This window comes from Haliotis asinina, chromosome 14 (genome assembly GCF_037392515.1).
Source record: "Haliotis asinina isolate JCU_RB_2024 chromosome 14, JCU_Hal_asi_v2, whole genome shotgun sequence".
Classification (NCBI taxonomy): Eukaryota; Metazoa; Mollusca; class Gastropoda; order Lepetellida; family Haliotidae; genus Haliotis; species Haliotis asinina.
Window position 1 is genome coordinate 18,510,586 of NC_090293.1, and position 21,430 is coordinate 18,532,015.

At 41.2% G+C, this 21,430-nt stretch overlaps 1 protein-coding gene across 1 annotated transcript; it reads left to right on the forward strand.

Moving 5' to 3' along the window:
- The first annotated feature begins 1,226 nt into the window (after positions 1 to 1,226).
- On the forward strand, positions 1,227 to 20,589 carry LOC137261291 (glutamate receptor ionotropic, kainate glr-3-like). The gene is made up of 17 exons (XM_067799014.1): positions 1,227 to 1,314; positions 2,122 to 2,274; positions 2,943 to 3,179; positions 5,598 to 5,788; positions 6,246 to 6,299; positions 6,960 to 7,056; positions 7,375 to 7,532; positions 8,516 to 8,617; positions 9,531 to 9,650; positions 11,043 to 11,210; positions 11,638 to 11,794; positions 13,285 to 13,430; positions 14,097 to 14,233; positions 14,938 to 15,021; positions 15,531 to 15,830; positions 17,139 to 17,334; positions 17,918 to 20,589. The coding sequence occupies exons 1-17, from the start codon at positions 1,227 to 1,229 to the stop codon at positions 18,020 to 18,022; spliced, it is 2,493 nt and encodes an 830-aa protein (XP_067655115.1). The 3' UTR covers positions 18,023 to 20,589.
- The last annotated feature ends 841 nt before the right edge of the window (positions 20,590 to 21,430 follow it).

The window sequence follows — 21,430 nt, forward strand, 5'->3', positions numbered from 1 at the left end:
TCAATACAGATGGCCTATAGAATATCCCTAATTCCCAATCCCAAATAATCCAGCCCAAACCCATCTTTTAACGCATGGTATGGTATAACTGTTCAATTAACCTGGCCTGCCATAAACGTTTACGATACGGCAAGGAAATTATTTATTCGGAAATGAAACATAAAGATTTGAGCTCTCCCACCTTTGGTCTTCAATACAAGAAGGTCGTTGAGCTCGCCCGGATACCCTCTACACATCCGAGATACGGTAAACAAAAAATGTATTTCAAGTGGTCATTATCGACCAATTTCCCCTACTATTTGATTTACGTGTGCCAGGGAATGATGTGTAAAGAAATGAACATAACACCGACCATATTCCAGGGCGCATTCCCAACCCCAGGGCCACAAGGATTGTGTTCAGCCAATCGCGATAAAGCGGTTGCCATATTGCAACAAGTGCGTGTTTTGTATTCTAAATATTTTTTTGGTTATATTTCGAGTTTAGGCTCTGTATTTTCAGTTTAATTCGGTTTCAACTCCAAAGAGAATTTGATCATCAACGAAAATTATACAAATACGCTGTAAGCTGCAAATAGAGGCGAGAAGTCGGTTACCATGATAATGAGACGAACCTAACTAAAAGCCGGGGCCACCATGCTTAATTAAAGGTAAAAAGACAGTACATCGATTTCATTCGTGTAACTGAAAATGAAAAAAAACCTGTTTTTAAACTTCATTGTATATTTTAACCATAATTCAGTCCTGGGGTAGTAATTGTTGTGTCATTTTAAGGAAAATAGACTAAGTCAGTGAATGCTGAATTAAGACGTGAGTTTACAACCAAATGACATCTAAAATGTTTGAGATATAAATATTTGCCGAAAGATTCAGAATTAATGATTCTGAAAATTATCTTTGAAAAGCATCTAATCATGCTTCTTGGACATTTAACATCGAACATTCTTGGTGTTCTTAATTTTTTAGATGGAATTGTATTTTAAAAATAACAGTTTGCTTTGCTGACGAAGTATACCAGTACAATTCATTTTAGGGATGTTTTCAATGAATATATGTACAACACTGAGATTTTGTCTAAAATCACAAAGGCAATGCCTACTGACCACCAAGTAACATATTAACTATAACCTACCCCCGTACTTGCCAAAAAAGTTTATTGCTTGAAGGGAATGAAAATTTAATCAACATCGTTAATTTTTCAGGTCTTTATCTGGAAAACTCAAGAAAATGGCGCTTCAAGTGTGGATTCGTACTGCAGTGATTCTAGTGGTGCTGATAAAGGAGGTGTCTGGATTTAAATACATGATAAACGCAAGTATGCATATATTCTATCATGAGAAGTAATGCACTTTAATATATGTCATGCTTTTAATACAGTTTGGAGTTACCTATATCCCAGTTAGAAAACCATACACCTTACAGTTGTCGACACAGATCTACAATTGCTGTCGAGAACCGGGTTAGAACTAACCCGTGAAGATCCTGCATAGAACTGATCTTCAGTAACAGATGTTGTCGTGAGAGACGATTAACGGGACCCAGTGGTCAGGCTCGTCGACGTGGTTGACACATGTTATCGTATCCTATTTGCGATTTGCGATTTGCGCTCATGTTGTTGATCACTATTCGAGAATCGAATATGTACACATCACCGCCAAATGAATAGAAGCTACAATCTTGCGGAGTTCGGTGTTAACCAATCAACTAACCTGGACGACAGGTGGTCATGTTCAAGATAAATGCAGTTATTTACTCTGTACATGATAACACTATATGGATGAACAGCTTTCTTTATTCTGAAAGTAACGTTTCAGTGCAGGTTCTAACACTGAAGAGAAGGAGGTTCGAACAATACCATCCTTTCTCACAGCACCAACGTCTTTATGCTTCTCTGAAACGTTGCAACACAGCTTGTTGACTTACAAGAATAGTTTATGTTCGTGGCTATACACAAACATTTAATCAGAGTGAGGGAGTTTGATTTACATATTGGGCTTCATATATTGTACCCATGTGGGGGATCAAGCCCGGGTGTTCGGCGTGACGAGCGAACGCTTTAACCAAGAGACCACCCCTCCACATTTAGTCAGAAGTAATTACTGACACACCGATGTTTGTGTAGGTGTGATGGGGTACCCTGCTTCCGAGGACGCCGAGATGTACAGAGATATCGCTGACGTACTCCTCGACGGGGATGACTACTGCGCCATCAACTTTAAGAAGTTGTCGTACGACACCACCAACGGTAGCACTATTTACAACAGTCTAACTGCCGGTACGTTGCGAAGCTCTTATAATTATAGTGTCTGACTGAGCTGCTTCAAGCTCCGAAAGGTTATTCATTAGTGTGTGAACGGACTTAAAGACTGATTCTCCAGTAGTGCACGAAATATCAGCTACAATATCCCCTGCATCTTACTCGGGAAATATATAACAAGTGTCTCAACTTTGATTCTAGCGAAAAACTTACTCCAATAGTCACATGAGATGATATTTATGTTCATAGCCTCTATAGCCGAATATATTATCAACAGTTTACAAAGAATTACTTAATTCCAATACCTACCGTGAAGCTTTCAAGAAAATGGAAAATCAAGATGACATTTTTAAATACCTGCTCATGCAATTATGGATGCAAAGCCGAACTAACAAACAAGTCATGTGATTCAAAAATCCTACTGAAATTGCCTACCCTAAAAATTGAGATTGTTTTGTCTTCTTCCTGTTCTTTTGGCTGTTCGTTCGTTTACTATTTCAAGTGAGCAGTCGGTTTCTATCATGTGCAATGATAATGATACACTTCCGGTGTATCGATTTAATTCGATCCCACTACATCCTCAAGTCATATCATGAACTCATCTTGCACTGTGAGGAATAATTTTCAGAAGTCTTTTTGATAAATTGATACTCTCGTTTCACCTCAGTGTTTATATTGTGTTTCAGCCAGAAGAAATTCTGACAACCAATTCACCACGGTGACAATCGGCCCTTATATAGACATGTTCACATCAAAATATGTCATCATTAATCAACGCCACATACTGACATCATCAGTAGGCCAGAGGGCGAAAGATTCTAAGAGTGTAGTCTCCATACTTCCGGAACAACACAGTTTATCTGTTGCTGTGGCAACCATTGCCAAACGGTTGAAATGGAACAACGTGGCCCTTCTGTCCCAAGGTTAGTGCTTTATGACGCCGCCGATGTCGCTCGTGTAACACCTGGTGTCATTATAGCTTCACGGCATTAAATTGTTGAAACATTTTAGCTTTATTTTCCGCAAGTGATTGTAACACCTAGTGCCATTGCAGTTCCAACATGTCATATTTTTCGGTTCTATTTACGGCTTGTTGACAACGATTTGGCTTGGACACCTGGTGTCAATGTTTTCGATGCGTCATACTTTTGAAAATAACGATTTTCGCTTAATACAGAAAGTGATTGCTGATTTAGATGTGCAATGACATTAACACACCTGGTGATATTTTGAAAATCACTGCTCTGTATTTTAGAGATATCAGTTTTCAGCTTTTTTCGTGTTATGCCTTCCAATGAATCGTCACCATAACTTCAAATGTGATATTTACAAATCGTTATCAAATACATAGCAAAACAGGTCTGTTCGATCACACAATCAGTCATTAATATAGCCTGCAAACTGTACATTTTTAGGATTCTTGACATCAATTCGTTTTTGTCCGAAAGCTTCATCTGAATTAGTCAGCGGCTTTGATAGTTAAATGTTACGCTGCTGGTATTGTCAATCTAACGTCAGCGCACCCTTGTAAGTTGTTGCCCAACAGAGAACATTTGTGCAATCATCACTGTACCAATTGTAAAATCCAAACAACCATAGAATTCATATCACGCCAACGTTTGAAAAGCTTGTTGAGAAACAAAAACAGAAGTCAATAATGGTGAAAAGAACAATCATAATAATACATGGGAAAGGTTTGGGTTTACTGAATCATATGTGACAATGGAACCTCGACTTAATGTTCATCCCGTTGGCGCCTCTGTATTGGTTTAGGTATCAGAGTTTGATAACAGACATTTCCCTGGAGACAGGTCGGCTATTTGCCATGTGGAATAACATTATGGAGAGAGTCCCTGTGTCTGTTATCAGTATTTGATTAGATGCTGAAGCAGAAATGTTTGTAGTAAATTAACACTAATCAAACCTATTGACGGTCTCATCCTGTATTCAACACGTATTAAAAGTAGATATCGCGAAATGTTATATTTATAGTAACTTTGTACACTAGAAAAGCAGTGATACACAAAGAAAAGAATCAGTATTACACTTTTACTGTCGCGAATGAAGTGTTATTATATGGAAAGAATAACCTTTCCAAGGTTTGGTAACGATCAGCTGTCCATTAGAATATCGCACTTTGCATATGAAGACAAGGGTGTTTCTTTTGACGTTGCATCGTTGAACAAAGTCACGTTGAGAGCTACCAATTTGAAGCTCACCTTCATCTGTCATTTCTCCGAGACGTGGTATATCCAGTACGTGCCAGAATGATAAATAGATATGTTTTTGTTTTAAATTCTACTTTTATTAGAAATGCATTCAAAGCAAAATGGACACTTATCAGAGGGGTAAACAAAGTATGCAGTCTATACTACCAATTGTCCGACTTCCATTTTTGTGGCAGTCGCGGTGGCTGAGCAGACTAGGCGGCTGACGTTGTGTGCTGGCGATTAGGTGTGTGATTCTGAGGGTGCGGGTTTGAATCCCGGACGGTTCTTTACTAGTAAAGTGTTACCACAAATACAGCATATGTTGCATTATTATGGGTTGTAGCATGCAACAATGTAATAAATATGATGTTGTTAATTTTCAAGAGTCACCATTTGATCTCGATTACGGGTTAATTTCACACAAATCTTTGATATGTGCCGCAGAAGCACATTCGCTAAATATACTATGCTGGTTCGAGCATTCTGTCATATATTTATTTACAAAATATGTCGTCATCCGTTGAATGTTAAAATTTACAGTTCTTTCAAATATATGTTAGCCGAACTGTAGGTACAAAAGAATGTACGTATTTATCGTTAACAGTCATCAGACCATTTGTTAAAATTCAGGATTGTGTTTATTTCGGAAAATGGAACGAAGTGTTGTCCAATAGTTCAGGAAATTCATTTCATGTGCTCAACAACTGCGACATTTCAGAATCAAGCTCTGTTCAATTCAATTGTTTAATTAACGATACGCAATAATCCCATTTGCAAAAGTGACATGTAGAATCAGCTTTCTAAATTATTAATTCTTTTCTGAACAAGATTGCATTGTAAATAATTAAATTGTTGTTTGGAAGGTTCTGTGCAGGAAAGTAAGGGAGACAATAATTTAGCATTTATTTGAGATGAAGACAACTTTTAGTAGTTTTTAGATAAGTCTTAGATTTTCATGTACAGGACAAATAAACATAAAATGGAATTATTTTTTTACAGAATAGTCATAAAATAGGGGGCTTTTCAATAGAAAGATATCTTCCACGGTTAATTACTAAATCACTAAGGCCTAATGTAACGTATGAAAGCATTGCAAGATGTTTAAACAGTACAAGAACTTGTATGTTATAGATGATTTCTCCACTGTGTTGACACTGGGTATTCACGGAATTGATGTCTCGCCAATCCGACTTCCCTCTCGGATCTCTTCGGATGAGGATGTGGAGCTCGTTCACAACCTGATGGGACTCCGGGCGTCTCAGAAGGATCGTATCATCCTTCATTCGTCGAGGCGAGACACCGTTACGCATGTCATGAGAGCTGTTGGTGAATTTGTATTAGTTGTGTTTGAATTATGCTTGTGCTTGTTGATACCAATGTGTTCGTCTGTAATGGGTCTTACTGAAGCTTGTGTGTATGAGTTTTTTGTTGGTTTGTTTTGCAACAAACAAATACAAAACAAAATGTGGAAATCACCTCGTACGACAAGCATACGTTGCTGAAGACCATGTCTAACCCGGATGTCCACGGGTATGTCTGTAGGTGGGTGTACGTTTAACTGATTCGTCTTATGTGCTTGAAACGGGTTTACTTCTGGTCTTGCACGTGACACATCACAGACAATCGTGTTGTCAGGTTGCCATGAGCGAGTGTCAGATCACGGCTAAGATCCTCTCATATGTTTTGCATCGACAAAATCTCCCGAAAGCCTGGGTCAAGCTGAGATATTGATGCCGCACTTCAAGTGACGAAAACATAACTATTCTCTTACATTTTCAGGCCAAAAGACTTCATCTCCTGCACCATTCGATTAACTGGTTGGTAGACTACCCGGTGAGAATGACTGTTATTTAATAAAACGTTTTACATCATGCATTGTACAAGTCTGATGATCTCACGATCATATGTCGCAATGCAGATGATGCCATAAAAGGCGACTATGCTTGTGCTCGTTCTTGTCGTAAAACTAACAGGTTTGGGTGGTCAGTTTCGCTGAATTGGTTGACATAGGTCATCGGTTCCCAATTGCGCAGATCGATGCTCATGTTCTTGAACACCGGATTGTCTGGTCCAGACTCGATTGATGACAGACATATAGCAGGAATAGTGCTGAGTGTGGCGTAAAACTAAACTCACTCACTCACTCGATGCTGATGGTACCAGGTCTTTGCCAAAAGGTGACAATATCCTGTTCCTGCGGTGACAACTGTCACTGACACATGCAAAGACGAGTAAATGATTCACTAGCAATATATAAGTATATTGCATCAGACGTAGCGTTTGTCACCGGTGCGTCAGTTTGGAAACTTGTTCAGAAGAAATTTTGAACAATAATTTGCTCATGAACCTCAGCACGTATCATCTGCTTAATTTGTATGGAGATTCTCACGATTTCCACATAGGGTAATTTTATCCGTTTACTCCGTTTGAACTCATCCTGCACTATTATCAGCAGTTGGTGAGTGTTTGTTACTGGAATTATTCGCCTTTAAGGATTTTGAAGACATCATCAACGACGAGCAGTCATGGCCCGGCACTATATTTGGACTGCAACTACTACGGGATAACAAGGTTCCAGAAAATGTGTCACGTGAGCGAATAGGGAACTTGAACGTTGAATGCATATTGTAAAGGCCAAACGTATTCTTTTTTAAAGTTTAAATAAAAATAAAAGATAGAAGTGACTTACGTGACATCGATATCTTAGATATTAAGCTCTTGTTAATTTCTTCGAACACATTATCCATTAAATACATATCTAGACTACCTCATGTGACATCATTGAACATAGAGTCAACTACTCTTTCGTAGAACTTCGCTGGGTACAGAGGACAGCATAATAACATTTTTATGAAAATATAGCAGACTATTTCAATGTCTGTATCTGTGTTACTTCAATGATGTTCAGAGATTGCCAGGATGCGCAGCAAGACGAGACTTGAGATGGGTATGGCTGTAGATGTCGTCGGTCTTTTGCGGCATGTCCTTCATACAAGGAACTGCAGGAAGGAACCCCCGGCTGATGACGTCATGATCGCGCGAGAATTCAATCAAACTTTGTCAAAGGTTGGTGGAAAGCCTATTATATCATCCATCCTCACCCACTTAAACAGCAGAACATAGTTTTAAAGATCGAACTGGTTTGTGATCTTTTAAGAATATGATCCGTGACTAACGTGATCTATAACTAATGTGATATTTGACTAATAACAAGTGTCCTCCACTTTCGTCGATATAAGCAAAGCCTTTTCAAGGTGAACTCTGTGACCTTGACCTTGACCCACAAAGGGTTGAGCAGGGAATGACATGCTCATACCCTTGTCAAGTCAACCTTGGACAATGATTTGTGAGTGTTAATTATCGTCGCCTCCATTGTTTGGACTGTTAGTGGGTGTCAATAAGGTCTTAGTGCTCTTAATCAAGATGTCGCATGTCATTACGTTTGCTGGGCAAGTGACCAAAGCGGCCCTTATCACAAAACTGATATTGATTTTGAACCGCTAAAGGGTAAACTGTGCGGCACCAATTCTTGGTTTCTCCACTGAGTAGCTTCTCGGACAACAGATACATGTACATCCTTTAACCTGTAACCACGCCTTTGGTGTAGCGGACAAAGTGTCTCATCGGGGAAGATGGTCGATGCCACGGTCTCCGACTGCGGGAGGTGGGGTAGCCTTGTAGTTGAGGCGTTAGTTGGTCACACTAAAGACACGGGTTCGACTTCCCACATGGACACATTGTGTTAACCCGTTTCCAATGCTTGTACCCTACTTGTTCTTGCCATTAGTGATAAAACAGACAGACTTGGGGTTCTGATGTCGATAGGGCTCTGATGATACAACTGCTGCGAGAAATCACTGTAGGCCAGCATTACGAACTCCCCCTCGCAGATACATACACACGTCCCTGCACTTGTGTGTGAAGTCATCTCAAACGCTACGTAAACACCTTTTTTCAGCAAGACTCATGCCTTGAGTCACTTGATAATGTAGAAGTACATGTATCCTGAAGCCCTGTTTGGATATTTTTCAAATGTTGTTTTTCAACAGGTCTCTCCGTATCAGGGGGCACTGGGACAGTACATGTGGCATAAACGTGATCGCAGCAACTACTCCGTCGACATTCTATGCTACAGACAGAGTCTGAAAACGGTATCTGGTAAAAGCTGCACATTAATACTGTCATTAATAATTATGAACACTACTGCTAGACACATATTAGATGATCCTGCGCACTAAACGCATTTGTGACAAGAGAGGCGGTACAACGAATTGGGCGAGTACACTTGGCTGCTACAGGTTGCTTGACGATTATGCACGTGCAATACATGCTAACCGTGACATGAAATCAACACCGCATATTCCTTCGAATGATAAGACTGCAATTTCAGGCATACTATACTGATATTCCACGCTAACCTTTAGTTAAGACGAAGACAAATAGATGATTGGGGCATTGACAAGCATTTTAGATATTCAACAATTTTGTTAAAAAAAACCCCAGGAAAATGTCATTTGCTTCGTCAAATGGATCGGTGATCCTAAACATATTTGCTCAGTATATTGTGTTGATTCAATTCGTTGGGATTGTACCTGTTCCCAAATCGAGTGTGCTATAACAATTCATGCGTGAAACGCACGGGGAAAATGAACTTATCGATATTTATCAGACAACCTGTGTCCCTCTTGTTTCAAGTGGATCGTTCTGTGGGGCATTCCCAAGTATGCAAATTGGGGTCATTTGTCAGGTCGTGGATCATCTTGTATGTGTTTACCAGTAATAATGAGTATATGTTCTCACAAGGTCACATTATTAAAGAAAAGAGATACGGAGAAAGCGACATCATATCCTCTATCCAGTAATGTGTAACGCACATCGTGGGCAAAGGTCTCCTGTTGTTTAAAACCGTGAAGGTCAGGAGTAGAATAGGCCTTCAGCAACCCATGATTGCCATAAAAAGCGACTATGCTTGTCGTAGAACATTGGATACAAGCGGCGTAAAGGTAACTCATTCACACCCTTACTCTTAAAGCAGCTTGCTCATTTATGTGCTTTGTATCACAGGTGGGGAAGTGCACTTTCATCAATGGCACGGCGAAGATTCGCATGAAGAACGCTGCCGTGTATGACCGCACCAGCGGAGGGAGACAGTGGGGGGAGAAACTACGAGTTGTTGCTCGCTTGGTAAGCAGGGTGCCTCCATGAGCTGGGGAGTTCCACAAAACGCCGCTTGCAACAACATTTGAATTCTGATATGGCAGGCGATCATCATGAAACAGTAAGCCCGAAATCATTCAGGCCTTTGGTGAAAGCCGCGAGCGCGGACGTGACATTTCGAAACCTAAATCGTTAATGGCTATTCTGTGTTTCGAATCCAATATCATAAGTTTCTGGCGGGGAAGAAGTCCGTCACAGAGTCCCCGAACCGTAATATTTTCCCTTTCCGCTTCGCCCTTCCTGTAATGCTAAAGCCGTAAAGGAAGCAAGTCCAGATTGCCCCAGGTTCTGAATCTCCCATTATGAACACCTTCTACAAATGCCTCGTGGAAAAGATCCTGAACCAAACTATTTTCCCTATAGCCTGGTCCTCCTTGCAATGCTGGAGCCCTCTCTTCTCAATGGGGTTGCTTTTCAATTTAACACAGCAAACCTTGCTTAATACCATCATGTGCTGGAATAGCGGCATACGACCAAACGTTTATAGCGGGTAAACGTTGAGTAAAAGCGTAACGTTACACTCGTGTTTGCAGTGAATCGCTAAACTGCACTTACATGAATCATGATATTCTGTATCACGACTGACTGTGGGCTTTAAAATGCCACATCAACGGTACTCCACAAGCATCGCAAGTCACCATAAGACCGACAGACGTTCAACGACACAACGCCATCGGTTGTTTACAGGACGTGCATCGCAGCATGAGATGGAAGGCACTTCGGCGTGTCCAGACAGACCATCCGAAACCAAATCTCAAATCTTTGACCAGACAGTGCGCGATCGGCATCGTGAAGTCTTTCTTTTCGCCAGAAGACCAGTTCCACGTAACGTCTTGAAACAACGGTCAACGGGGAACCTTGCCAGCATGGCAATGCTCGACGTCACACCAGGACTTCCTCTAGCACAACAACGTCCAGCTGTTACCGTGGTCTTCTCGATCACCCCATCTGTTCCCCACTGAACATATATGGGATACTTTTGATCGACGCTTGCGCCAGCGTAATGTGCCACTCCATACACTACAATAACTGCACGCAGCACTTTTACAACAGTATCAAAACACTCCTCAAGACAACGCTGCTAGGCTGCTATCGATGCCCACGATGGTCCCACCAGATACTGGCATTTTACTCTACCTAAGTGGCTTTAATACCCCTCGGTGTTTTTACCAAACACTTTCTGGATATTTAGGTTTTTGAAGTCTATACAGTGATGATTTAACTGTAACTGAACAATGCTGTCATGTTTGAATCAGTTATATGCAGCATGTCAAGCTTTTTTTTTTTTTTTGAAAGACTATGAATTTTGAGCGTAATTGTTCCATGCGTATTCAATTTAACAGTTTGTTGTGTTCTCAGCGCGAGCCTTTTGTGATGAAAACATTCGAGGGGAAGTACGTGGGATTTAACGTCGACCTCCTGGAGATGATCTCGAAGAAAGTCAACTTCACGTACGACATATACGACGTGGTGGAGGGTGCCCACGTCAACAAGTCGGACACTATGGTGGTGGAGCTGCTCACCGGGGTATGTCAGATAATGTGATTGGTTGACTGACTGAGTCTAGCTTGACGTTTGAACGGGTTTACTTTTACTCCGCTTTTAGCAGTATCCCACGGCAGGGGACACTAGGAGTGGACGTCACACACTGTTCCCATCTGGGCAATCGAACCCGGGTCTTCGGCGCTAAGCGCGAATGCATTAACCACTGGGCTACCCCACCTCCAGTAATTCGTGTTTAGAACAGCGTATTGCGTGGTTATTGCTGAGCATGGAGAGGAAGAAAACCAGAAAAGCGATTATTCTACTGGATATTTCAGATAAACATTGTTTCGCAATTTCGTTCATAAGCAAGAAATGAAGTAGTCAGGTTGAACATATTTTGAAATAAAGTCCCCAGGCTCCTCGCAAGATTTCAGATGGTTGTTTGTAACTGACCGAAGTCCACTTTCAGAATGCTTCTATGGCTATTGGGGACCTGGAGGTGACAGCCGAGACGGAGGAGGTGATTGCCTTCTCCCACACCATCCTCTCCACCACGGCCAGCATCCTGGCCAGAAGGGCCACCAACGCCAAGACCTACTTCCTCTTCCTCGGACCCTTCTCTATGGGTACAGCTTATTTAGCCTTCTGGATTGTTGGAGTGGAAATCCTTAAACATTATGCATTGGTGGAGTAGGGATCCTTCAACATTTTGTATTGGTAAAGTAGAGATTCTTAAACATTATATTAAACCGTATATTTTACCTTTCTGCAATGGGAACGAAGAGACCCTTTAACTCTCCGTATTTGGTGAAAGAGGCCCTTGAACCTCATGTATTAGTGAAACGAAGATAATTAAACTTTCTAGGTTGTCGGAGAAGAGATGTTGCAGCCCTGCATTGGTGAAGTAGAAATCCTTTAACCTTCTGTATTTGTCAAATAGAGATTCGGTAACCTTCCTGATTGGTGAATGAGATATATGTAGTGGAGCAGAAATCATTGAAATTCTGTGTTTTGGTGAAGTAAAGATCCTTTAACTGTATTGGGAAAGTAGACTTCCGTTATGTCCCTGTGTTGGAGGAACTAGAGGTTCTTGGACCTTTCTGTAATGGTGAAACAGAATTAAATTTTTGGATTAGTGGAGTAGACTGTTGAACCTTAGAACTGTATTGGTGAAGAAGAGATCAAATGTCTTTTGATCTGTATTGGTGAAGTAATCTTCTAGTTGTAAGGCAGAAATAATTTACCATTGCTGCTGTTGAACTTCTTCAACATTCTTGCTAGAGCCCATGAACTCGTCTGAATTATATATCTAGCTAGATTTGTTGTCATATTTACGAGGTCAGTGTTACAGTTTTCTCATTACTTCGTGCACATACATATCCAAATACACAAGCACAGGTCACAGTTCATTTTGTGTGATTATTCTCACTTTAAACTAGTCTCCGTGTATATGGAAAACTAGAGATAGTTATGCACACAAGGAGTGATCTGTAAATTTCAATTTGTAAATTCCAAATATACTCTTCCAAAAAAGTTGGGGATAATGAACTTTCAATTTGGATGGGAAGTGTAAACATTAAAAAACCTTTCAAGGACAGACATCTTATGAACGCACCACCATTTCCCTCTATTACCATCTCTAAACAGAACGCATGATATGCACGTGCACAACGCAGTAGCCCCATATACGTGCATGAGATCCCATTCTTGATTTTGACGTTTTTTTCAAGAAGGTCGAGAAATCATTTAGTACATTAATATTGACACTCATCTTGCATCACACATTTGTTAGTGTTTGTTTTAAAATGAAAATCGTATACGTACAAATTACATGTCACACACCAGTCATCTATCAGAAGCGACTACATTCCAAACAACTATTAATCTAAGGAAGTGCAAATGACAATGTACTCTCAGAACATTCAACAATATCATATCAGCTTTGATTGACACCGATAAATCTCCTAAATATTTATAATCATAAATGATAAAAAAAAGATCCCCGACTTTTTAAAGAGTATGTATTTGAATTTAGCAATAGTTACTTAATACATAGTTACTAGATAGGCCATACCCAATGTGCAAAAGTGCAATAATTTTCACTTGTTGCCGTCAGGTTTATGGTTCATGATCCTGGGGTTCATCATGGTGGCAGGAACTGCCTTGTACACCATGAGCCGGTTCGACTACACCCAGGAGAACAGCGAACAGAGGTTTGACCTGAAGGAGAGTCTGTGGTACTCAGTCAATGTGCTACTGCAGGTGTGTATCTGTAGCAGACGACATACCTTGACCATGTCATTTTCTAGTTTGGCTTGTGCCAGATATCTCTGTAAATCTCTATTCAGATGTGCAATTTACTTGGCTTTGCGTGTGTTTGTGATGTGTGCCACCGGTTGGGCAGGTTCATCGCTTTTGATGGTAATTCATACACACAACAGCGTGATATAGTCATAATTGTACAAACGACTCAATGTGTAGTGGATGTGTGTCGGGTATATGGAATGGGTTTTGACGCCCTTATTTCTGATAAGGGTGATGATGTGTGGTGTATTTACACAGCGATCATGTCACTTTAAGATTCTAGGATATTTCAGTATGATGGTAGAGTCTAACACATACCTCATCGAAGAAAAAAACATGTGATCCTCAGACAGACGAACCTTCACATACTTTAAAAAATAGCTCCCATCAACTACTGCCGTGTCTGTAACAGATTAAGTGAGAACACGCTGGCTCTTTCACTTAAGAGACAGACAAGCACCTACGATTCTCATAAGTTCAGATCACTCCGTGTTACAAAGTCCAAGGTTTGTGCCCATATATGGGCATGTTTGAAAACGACGACAAATGCAAGTCAACTACTGATGTGTGTCTGTAACAGGCTAAATGCAGGTTTTACAAACCACATAATGTCCATACTTCCAGGGCACCACTGAATATTCCCCCCAGACGACCTCCATGAGGACCATCATCGCCTTCTTCTGGTTCTGCGTCCTCATCATCGACGCCGCCTACACCGCCAACCTTGCTGCCTACCTCACACTGCAACAAATAGATAACAGGTACTAGGCATGCTTTCACAAATTTTGCAAATCTTACACAATTCCTTGGAATCAGCTGAGGGTTTCTACTCAGGGTGAGACATGGTTCTCGGGCTCAATCAGAATGGCAAAAAGATATCTCGAAAAGTAGAGCGGCACATCAGAATAGCTCTTAGACAATTGTAGAATATATGGTCGAGGACTCACAATGGCTTTGATGCACTAAGTATCACAATGAGACCTGCATGTTGCAGATTCACCTTTCACAAGAACGCTACATCCTGTATGTCATCTTCTGCAGGATCCAGTATCCAGTGTACGTCTACTGGAGTCTGCAGATCATTTACGATTCCTCTATGTGTAAGATACATAATAATTTTAGACACTTGCATATCTGTCACCTTCGTCAAGTGAGGCATTTGTGTCAGTACAGTAAGGAAGACCAGACGTTAGTACGTCCACCTCAGGTTCTGAAGCAGTATCCCCTCAGTATCTCCCCACCCCTTCCCCCTCCTTCTCTCCCCTTCACACACACACATACGCACACATACACACGCTGCAAACACACAAACCTCTGTTGTTTCAAATACATACAATGTTCACATAATGATGGAGTCGCTGGATTTATCTTTGAGGTCCTCTGCTATCCTGAATTTATGGTGCGTTAGTGTAGCGCCCTATATGTTATACTATCAGGCCATTATACGCTGCTTGTACTATAACAGGATCCGAACAGTGTATGACCTGGCCGGTCAGACGGAGCTACTCTATGGGGTCAGGATGAACAGCAATCTGATGACCTTCTTCGAGTAAGTAACCTGATGCCATTGACAGCACAACATACTGTGAACCATTAATTACATCATGTGCAGAATTGTCTCCCTTAGCCACTTCTCAGGGCTTCGAATCCCAAACTCTGCTGACATTCGATCGTGATTCTGTAGTCACCATTTTTCGCGTAGCGTATGGTCTCCTGTTTTGGCCACGGTGGTATGTACATGGACAGATAATACCCTAATTTTGTTTAGAAAGGACAAGATATAAGGATGAAATGCTATATTTACACTGAAGATCGACGTTACGCAGTACTACAGCTGTACATAAACAACAGGCAGTTCACCCGTATTACCTCTGGTTGCAGAAGAGGCGGTGGGGTAGTCTAGTGGTTAAAGTGTTCGCTCAACACGCCGAAGACCCGCGTTCGATTCCCCACATGGGTACAATGTGTGAAGCCCATTTTGGTGGTGTCCCCCGCCGTGATATTGCTGGAATATTGCTAAAAGCGGCGTAAAACTAAACTCACTCACTCTGGTTGCAGAAATGCCAAAGAAGACCCGTATGAACGTATGTGGGCATTTATGAAACTGGAAGGTACCTTGTGGTCTGACACCGACATGATCATCAAGTCAGTTAAGGAAGGGAAATCCGTGTTCATTGCTGAAAAGGTCGTCAACGACTACTACGCATTGGGTCATTGTGAACTGGAGTCCATTGAGCAGAACTTTGCCCAGAAAGATTTCAGTCTTGGCTTTCCACGTGGAGCTCCCTACAAGGACGATGTCAACAGGGCGCTGCTGTCTCTGAAGGAGGAAGGGAAACTGGACACGCTAATTAAGAAGTAGGTCTATTAGATTGGGAGGTGTTAAAACACTGCAAACAATGTGTGGGATTACAAGTAGTTTAGCAAATGTCAGAAACAATGCTTGTAGAAACATACACAGAAACACTCGTGATGTGTCAAAAATGTTCAAAGCCATGCTGCCTTTAGCAGAGATTTCTTATGGATGCGGAAAGGGTTTTATCGCTTCTATTTGTCAAATTGGCGTGAGTATAATTGGTTCTTTGATCACGGGAGTGGTCATGTATTGTAGCTTGAGGCTTTTATTACGATGTTTGTGTGATTTCGATTTTGCTTTTTTTTTGGAGTATTTACGGTTTAAGTGCTAATTTGGGGCTTCCATGCCGAGCTGTTGCCACAGCAGTGAACGATTGTTCTGCAACACGTTTCCACGGATAGTGCAGGCACTACGTGATGCTTTGTTTCTATCGGGACTGAAAAAAAACACGTACAGACTTTTTTCAAAGGAAGTCGACGAGAATCTTGAGAGTCACACCATCATCACTCATACCAGTGAAAAACAAAAATGCATTGATTTGATTAGAATGGGAAGAATAAATTAATTGCCTGCATCAGTTTTGAAAGACTGTGTCAGAGCTAATGTTTGTTGCGACGTGACAGTCGAGTTCAAGACCTTTTGTATGTAGTGTGTGTCCCTGCGGATGTGTGTGCGCGCCCCAGATCTATCGCTAATGCCTCGAGTTAGACTCATTTTAAAGTGTTCTGTGGGGTGTGAATTTTTTACAGCGTATGTTTACAGCGTATGTTCTTACAATAGACGTGAAATTCCAGGTTAGAATTGGTCCTCAGGAACCCATGCTGTCGTCAGAGGCAACTGACGGGAACGTGTTGTCAGACTCGCTGATTTGGTTGACACGATCCATCGTATACCAACTGTGCCGTTTGATCATGTTGTTGATCACTTGTTTATCTGGTGGGGTAACCTAGTAGTTAAAGCGTTCGCTCGTCACGCCGAAGACCCGGGTTCGATTCCCCACATGGGTACAATGTGTGAGGCCCACTTTCTGGTGTCCCCCGCCGTGATATCGCTGGAATATTGCTTAAAGCGGCGTAAAACCAAACTCACTCACTCGCTCACTATATTATTGTGAAAGGGTTCATCTTCATGAGTTGATTGTCAACATGTCCGAACGGCCGAGACAAGGCTGTCTCTGCTCCCAAATCGAATGAAGTTAACTCGACCTCCTGCCGTTTGACCTACCGGGTCATGAGTACGTAGAGTAGCTCAGGTCAAGCTGAAGAAGGTGTGTACCCGGGTATTTCCTCAAATACAAGGTCTTTATTCAGATGGTGGACTTCTCGCAGCAACTGCACGACCGACACGGACACGCGGTCAGTCAAAAACAAGGCCACCAAGGAGCTGGAGGTTACCCACATGTACGGCGTCTTCATGGTGCTGGGCGCCTTCGTCGTCCTTGCCCTCGTAGTGGAGGTTATCGAGAGGATCCACACGTGTGTCGAAGTCAGGAAGAAGAAAAGGAGGGTGAGGAAATACTCTGTAGTAGCATATGGGTACATGTATGGTGAATATAATGGGGAAACGCCTAGTTGCTGTTATATGGAAAATGTCCACAGTGTGTATTTTCTAGAAAATAAAGTGACGGCTTCATACTCGGCATTATACTGCAAACCTGAAACAAAGGATTTTACAAATAACTAATAATATCAACCATTGCCAAACATTGCTTAAATTATGTATGTCGTGATAACTTAACCAAGCGCATAATTCCTAGAAGTATCAGCTTCCAACAGGGGTCGCCACCAGAGGTTCTAATTCTCATTTGATGCTCATGGGCGGGTACAAGTTTTTCCGAAAGTGGGGTGGGTGGGTGGGTGGGGGGGGGGGGGGGGGGGGAAGGGGGTGCACACTATTGAGTAAGAGCGGTTGGGGTGGGGGTGCACACTTCAATTTCACACGTGTTTCTATGGTCATTTAACCAAATTTCAGCACACCCCTACATCCACCCTCTGGAACCCGCCTATGACGCTTCTGATTTTCAAACAAGTATCTTTCCAAATTCATTGCGGTACGGTATACCTCGTTTATTCCCAACCTTTACTCGCAGAAGGACGTGAAGGAAGACCTGCAGAGACCAACGACGCTGAGCGAAGGGTTCCTGCCGCAGGCTGTTGACGCTGCCGTCGCCGATATTGACAAGAAGGAATACTGATATATTTATTGATCGCTCCACAAATGGCAAATACTATTGTCTTTTTTAAAATGCCTAGTGGGTAGTAGGTAGGCCTTTTATTTTTAACGAGTCTTTACACGTGGGATGGTTTGTAATTGAGATGTAGGTAAATGCATGTCAAACAATTAAGTATGGAATGTGCCGTGGTACCAGCACTATCCTGGTACGAAATAGCTCGCCATGAACAAAGCGGTAGAAACTCCTTTGTCTGATTCGTGGAAATTTTCCGCCAGTGACTGATAAGATTTCATAATTCTCAAATGACTGTTAAGTAAGCCTGGTCAAAACAGAATAACGTTAGTGTGAAGTCTGTGATAAATGTTGAATGTATTCAATGTTTACTTAATAGTAGATTGGTAACCACAAAGAGGACACTGTACTATTTGCAAGTTGTTGACATTTAACACCATTTAACGGCCACATGCAAGTCTGTAAGGACCAAGAATTATAACAAGTTGTGTGTCCTGATCAGGCCCTATATTTTAATATGGATATAAAACTCTTAGTCTAGTGCTGGTATTGTCATCACGATACTATGATTTGAGCAACGCCGATATACACTGACTATCAAATTTTAGAGTGTTCCCATACTTATTGTTTGTAGTATATTTCCAAAGTATTGTACACTGGAGCTGCGATACGATACGAATCACGATACAAGGGTGGCGATACGATACGTATCACGATACAAGGGTGGCGATACGATACGTATCATTATACTAAATCTTTAATTCATACACCAACAAAAAGACACCTTAAAATCCTAACATCACCATTTTAAAGTATTTCATCGAATTCCGCCAGCGCTTTTCAGTGTTCATTCGGGAATGAGATAATTACGTTTATACACGGACTTTGTGAATATTGATAAAATTCGAGCGCTCTGTTTGACACAGTTCCTGGCGCAAGAATTTCCGAGAAACTTATGAAGAGACATTAAGAGACATTAAGCTGTCGGCCATAAGACCATGCAGAATAGAAAAGCTGTGGGTCCGAGGGGGCTAAGGACCAACGTTAATTTCCACATGAATACTCAATATACATCTCAAAACAAGTTAAACAACACCATATGTTTTCTTTTACTGCATAAAATCGTTAACTGCCGAAACAACTGCATTTACACTGACGTACAGTAACATTCAGTCGTGGATCAAAACGGACGTGCGGCGGAACTGATATTTTAAATGCTTGATTTCATTTTGTATACGCACTGATTGTTTTAATCATTCATTCAGCAATCTGAAAATGCCAGATATTCCACTCGTGAATGAAATATTTGTTTACTGAAGCCATTTGCAATCATCACCCATTCATCTGCCCACAAAATGTGACGTCACCGTGTTTCGTGGATTACGTAGTAGGTTACTTTACATCACCATGTACGAAAGCACACTGCTGTAAGTACTGACACCAAGGAAGCAGACGACGAGAACTGTGAAGGTTGGGGTTAACGGCATCTTCTTTACTTGACATTTTGTAAAAGTAAAATTTGGCAATGGTGGTATTAGTGATTTGGGGCTATTTATCTCGGTGTTGGAAAATTGTATTTTAGTTTACTTGCGTGTAATGCACAGATTCAGAATTTTAGTTCCTTGTTTGTGTGCACAACCAAGATTAGACTACTGCTCACGACCTCACACTCCGGGCATGCTTACTGTTTCAAGCTCACATGTCCTACATTACAACTGCATCGATACAACAAACATATGCTGAACTCCAAACATTTTTTCTATATCTAGCAGCTTAGTGAATCACGTGTGGATACAAACATACATTGTTCTGCGATGAGTACTCCTCATCAAAGACAACATGCTGGGAAAAAATAATCCCAGTATGTTTTTTTGGTGTATAAATATACAAAGAAACAACTACTGCAAGTGCAGAGGAGTTACTGAGGTGTCAGACTTCATTCTACTGTCAGTTTCGTAGTCCTTTTCTTAACATCTATCCCATATTAGCACTGTGTAGGCTACTTGAGATGGTGTTCTAGGAACAGTTTCATGTTCTTTATGTTCTTAAATATGTCACTTTCTCTTGCATGATGTCTGATTATTTCAGAAGCAAGTGAAGATCCAGTTTAGAATGTTTTCAATGACCTATACATATCCTTTCTGGTTACGGGTGGTCTGGCTCTCTGACTTGGTTGACATATCCTCCTGTCCCAGTTGCATATGATGCTCATGCTGTTGATCACTGGATTGTTTGGTCCAGACGCGATTACTTACAGACTGCCATCATTTAGCTGGTATATTGCTGAGTGCAGCTTAAACAACAAACAAAACAACCTTATGGGCTACATGTGGATGGATATGTCGATGCATGTCTTCATATCGGATGTCAGTTGATGCTCATGACATCAGTCACTGGGAAGTTGGGTCAAGAAGTGGGGTAGTAGGTATAGACAACCCTCATTGCTGTAAAATTGCTGAGTGTGGCCTTAAAAACAAAGCCTTTCAAAGTTAGCGTTTTTCTACACCTATATTGCTTTCTCCAACTGGTTAACCATGATTGTTGAGCATATCTTAAATAAAATTTCTTCTACTGTGTGTGTGACTCATTTTCGTTTGTGAGGCACTGCATGCAAAATCTCCGATTACAGTTTCCCTGGGTTAATGGGGTAAAATCTCTTGATGAGAAAGACTCAAGGTTTGATCAGATCAAGGGTGCAAGGTGGCACTGTCAGAACCACAGTTATGCAGACAAAAAACTGTCAATTGAATTGAATTCTCTGCTGCACATTTTACATGTTCGAATCATCTGATGTAGCAGATCAACGTGTCTCATGCTCTCAGCCCATGTCAGATTATTTACATGCAAAATAATAGCTCACACAGAACCTTATCAAACCAGGAATCTCCAATACACAATGCCAACTGGATAACAGTACATGTATAACCTGTATAAGGGAGACATACAGAAAATCACAAAGGTTGGCGTCAAAACAGGCAGTTATGTCTCGAGAATAAACCTGAACAATTTCAGTTTTCAAACACTACGGACATTCAGTATATTCAGCAAGCAGTTTGTTTTTGTAGGATGAATTAAGGAAAAAACAGAAATCCATGTGGAAACAGAACCCTTCAGTGAGAAAAACAAATCTTTAACCATTTAGGCTTTAAGCAATATTCCAGTAAATACAACAGGGGACACCAGGAAAGGGCTTCATACATTGTACCAAAGGTGGGAATGAAACACGGGTCTTCACTGTCACAAGCTACTTCAACCACATGGCTAATCCACCCCTGAATGGTATTGAGGAGCAGGAATCAGTATAAGGCCAGACTGCTTTTATTTCTTGTTTTATGGATCCGCCTACCGTATTTTTTCAAGAATGAGAAAAAAAATATAGATTAATTTCCCCCCGCACTAAAAATAAAATCCTAATGT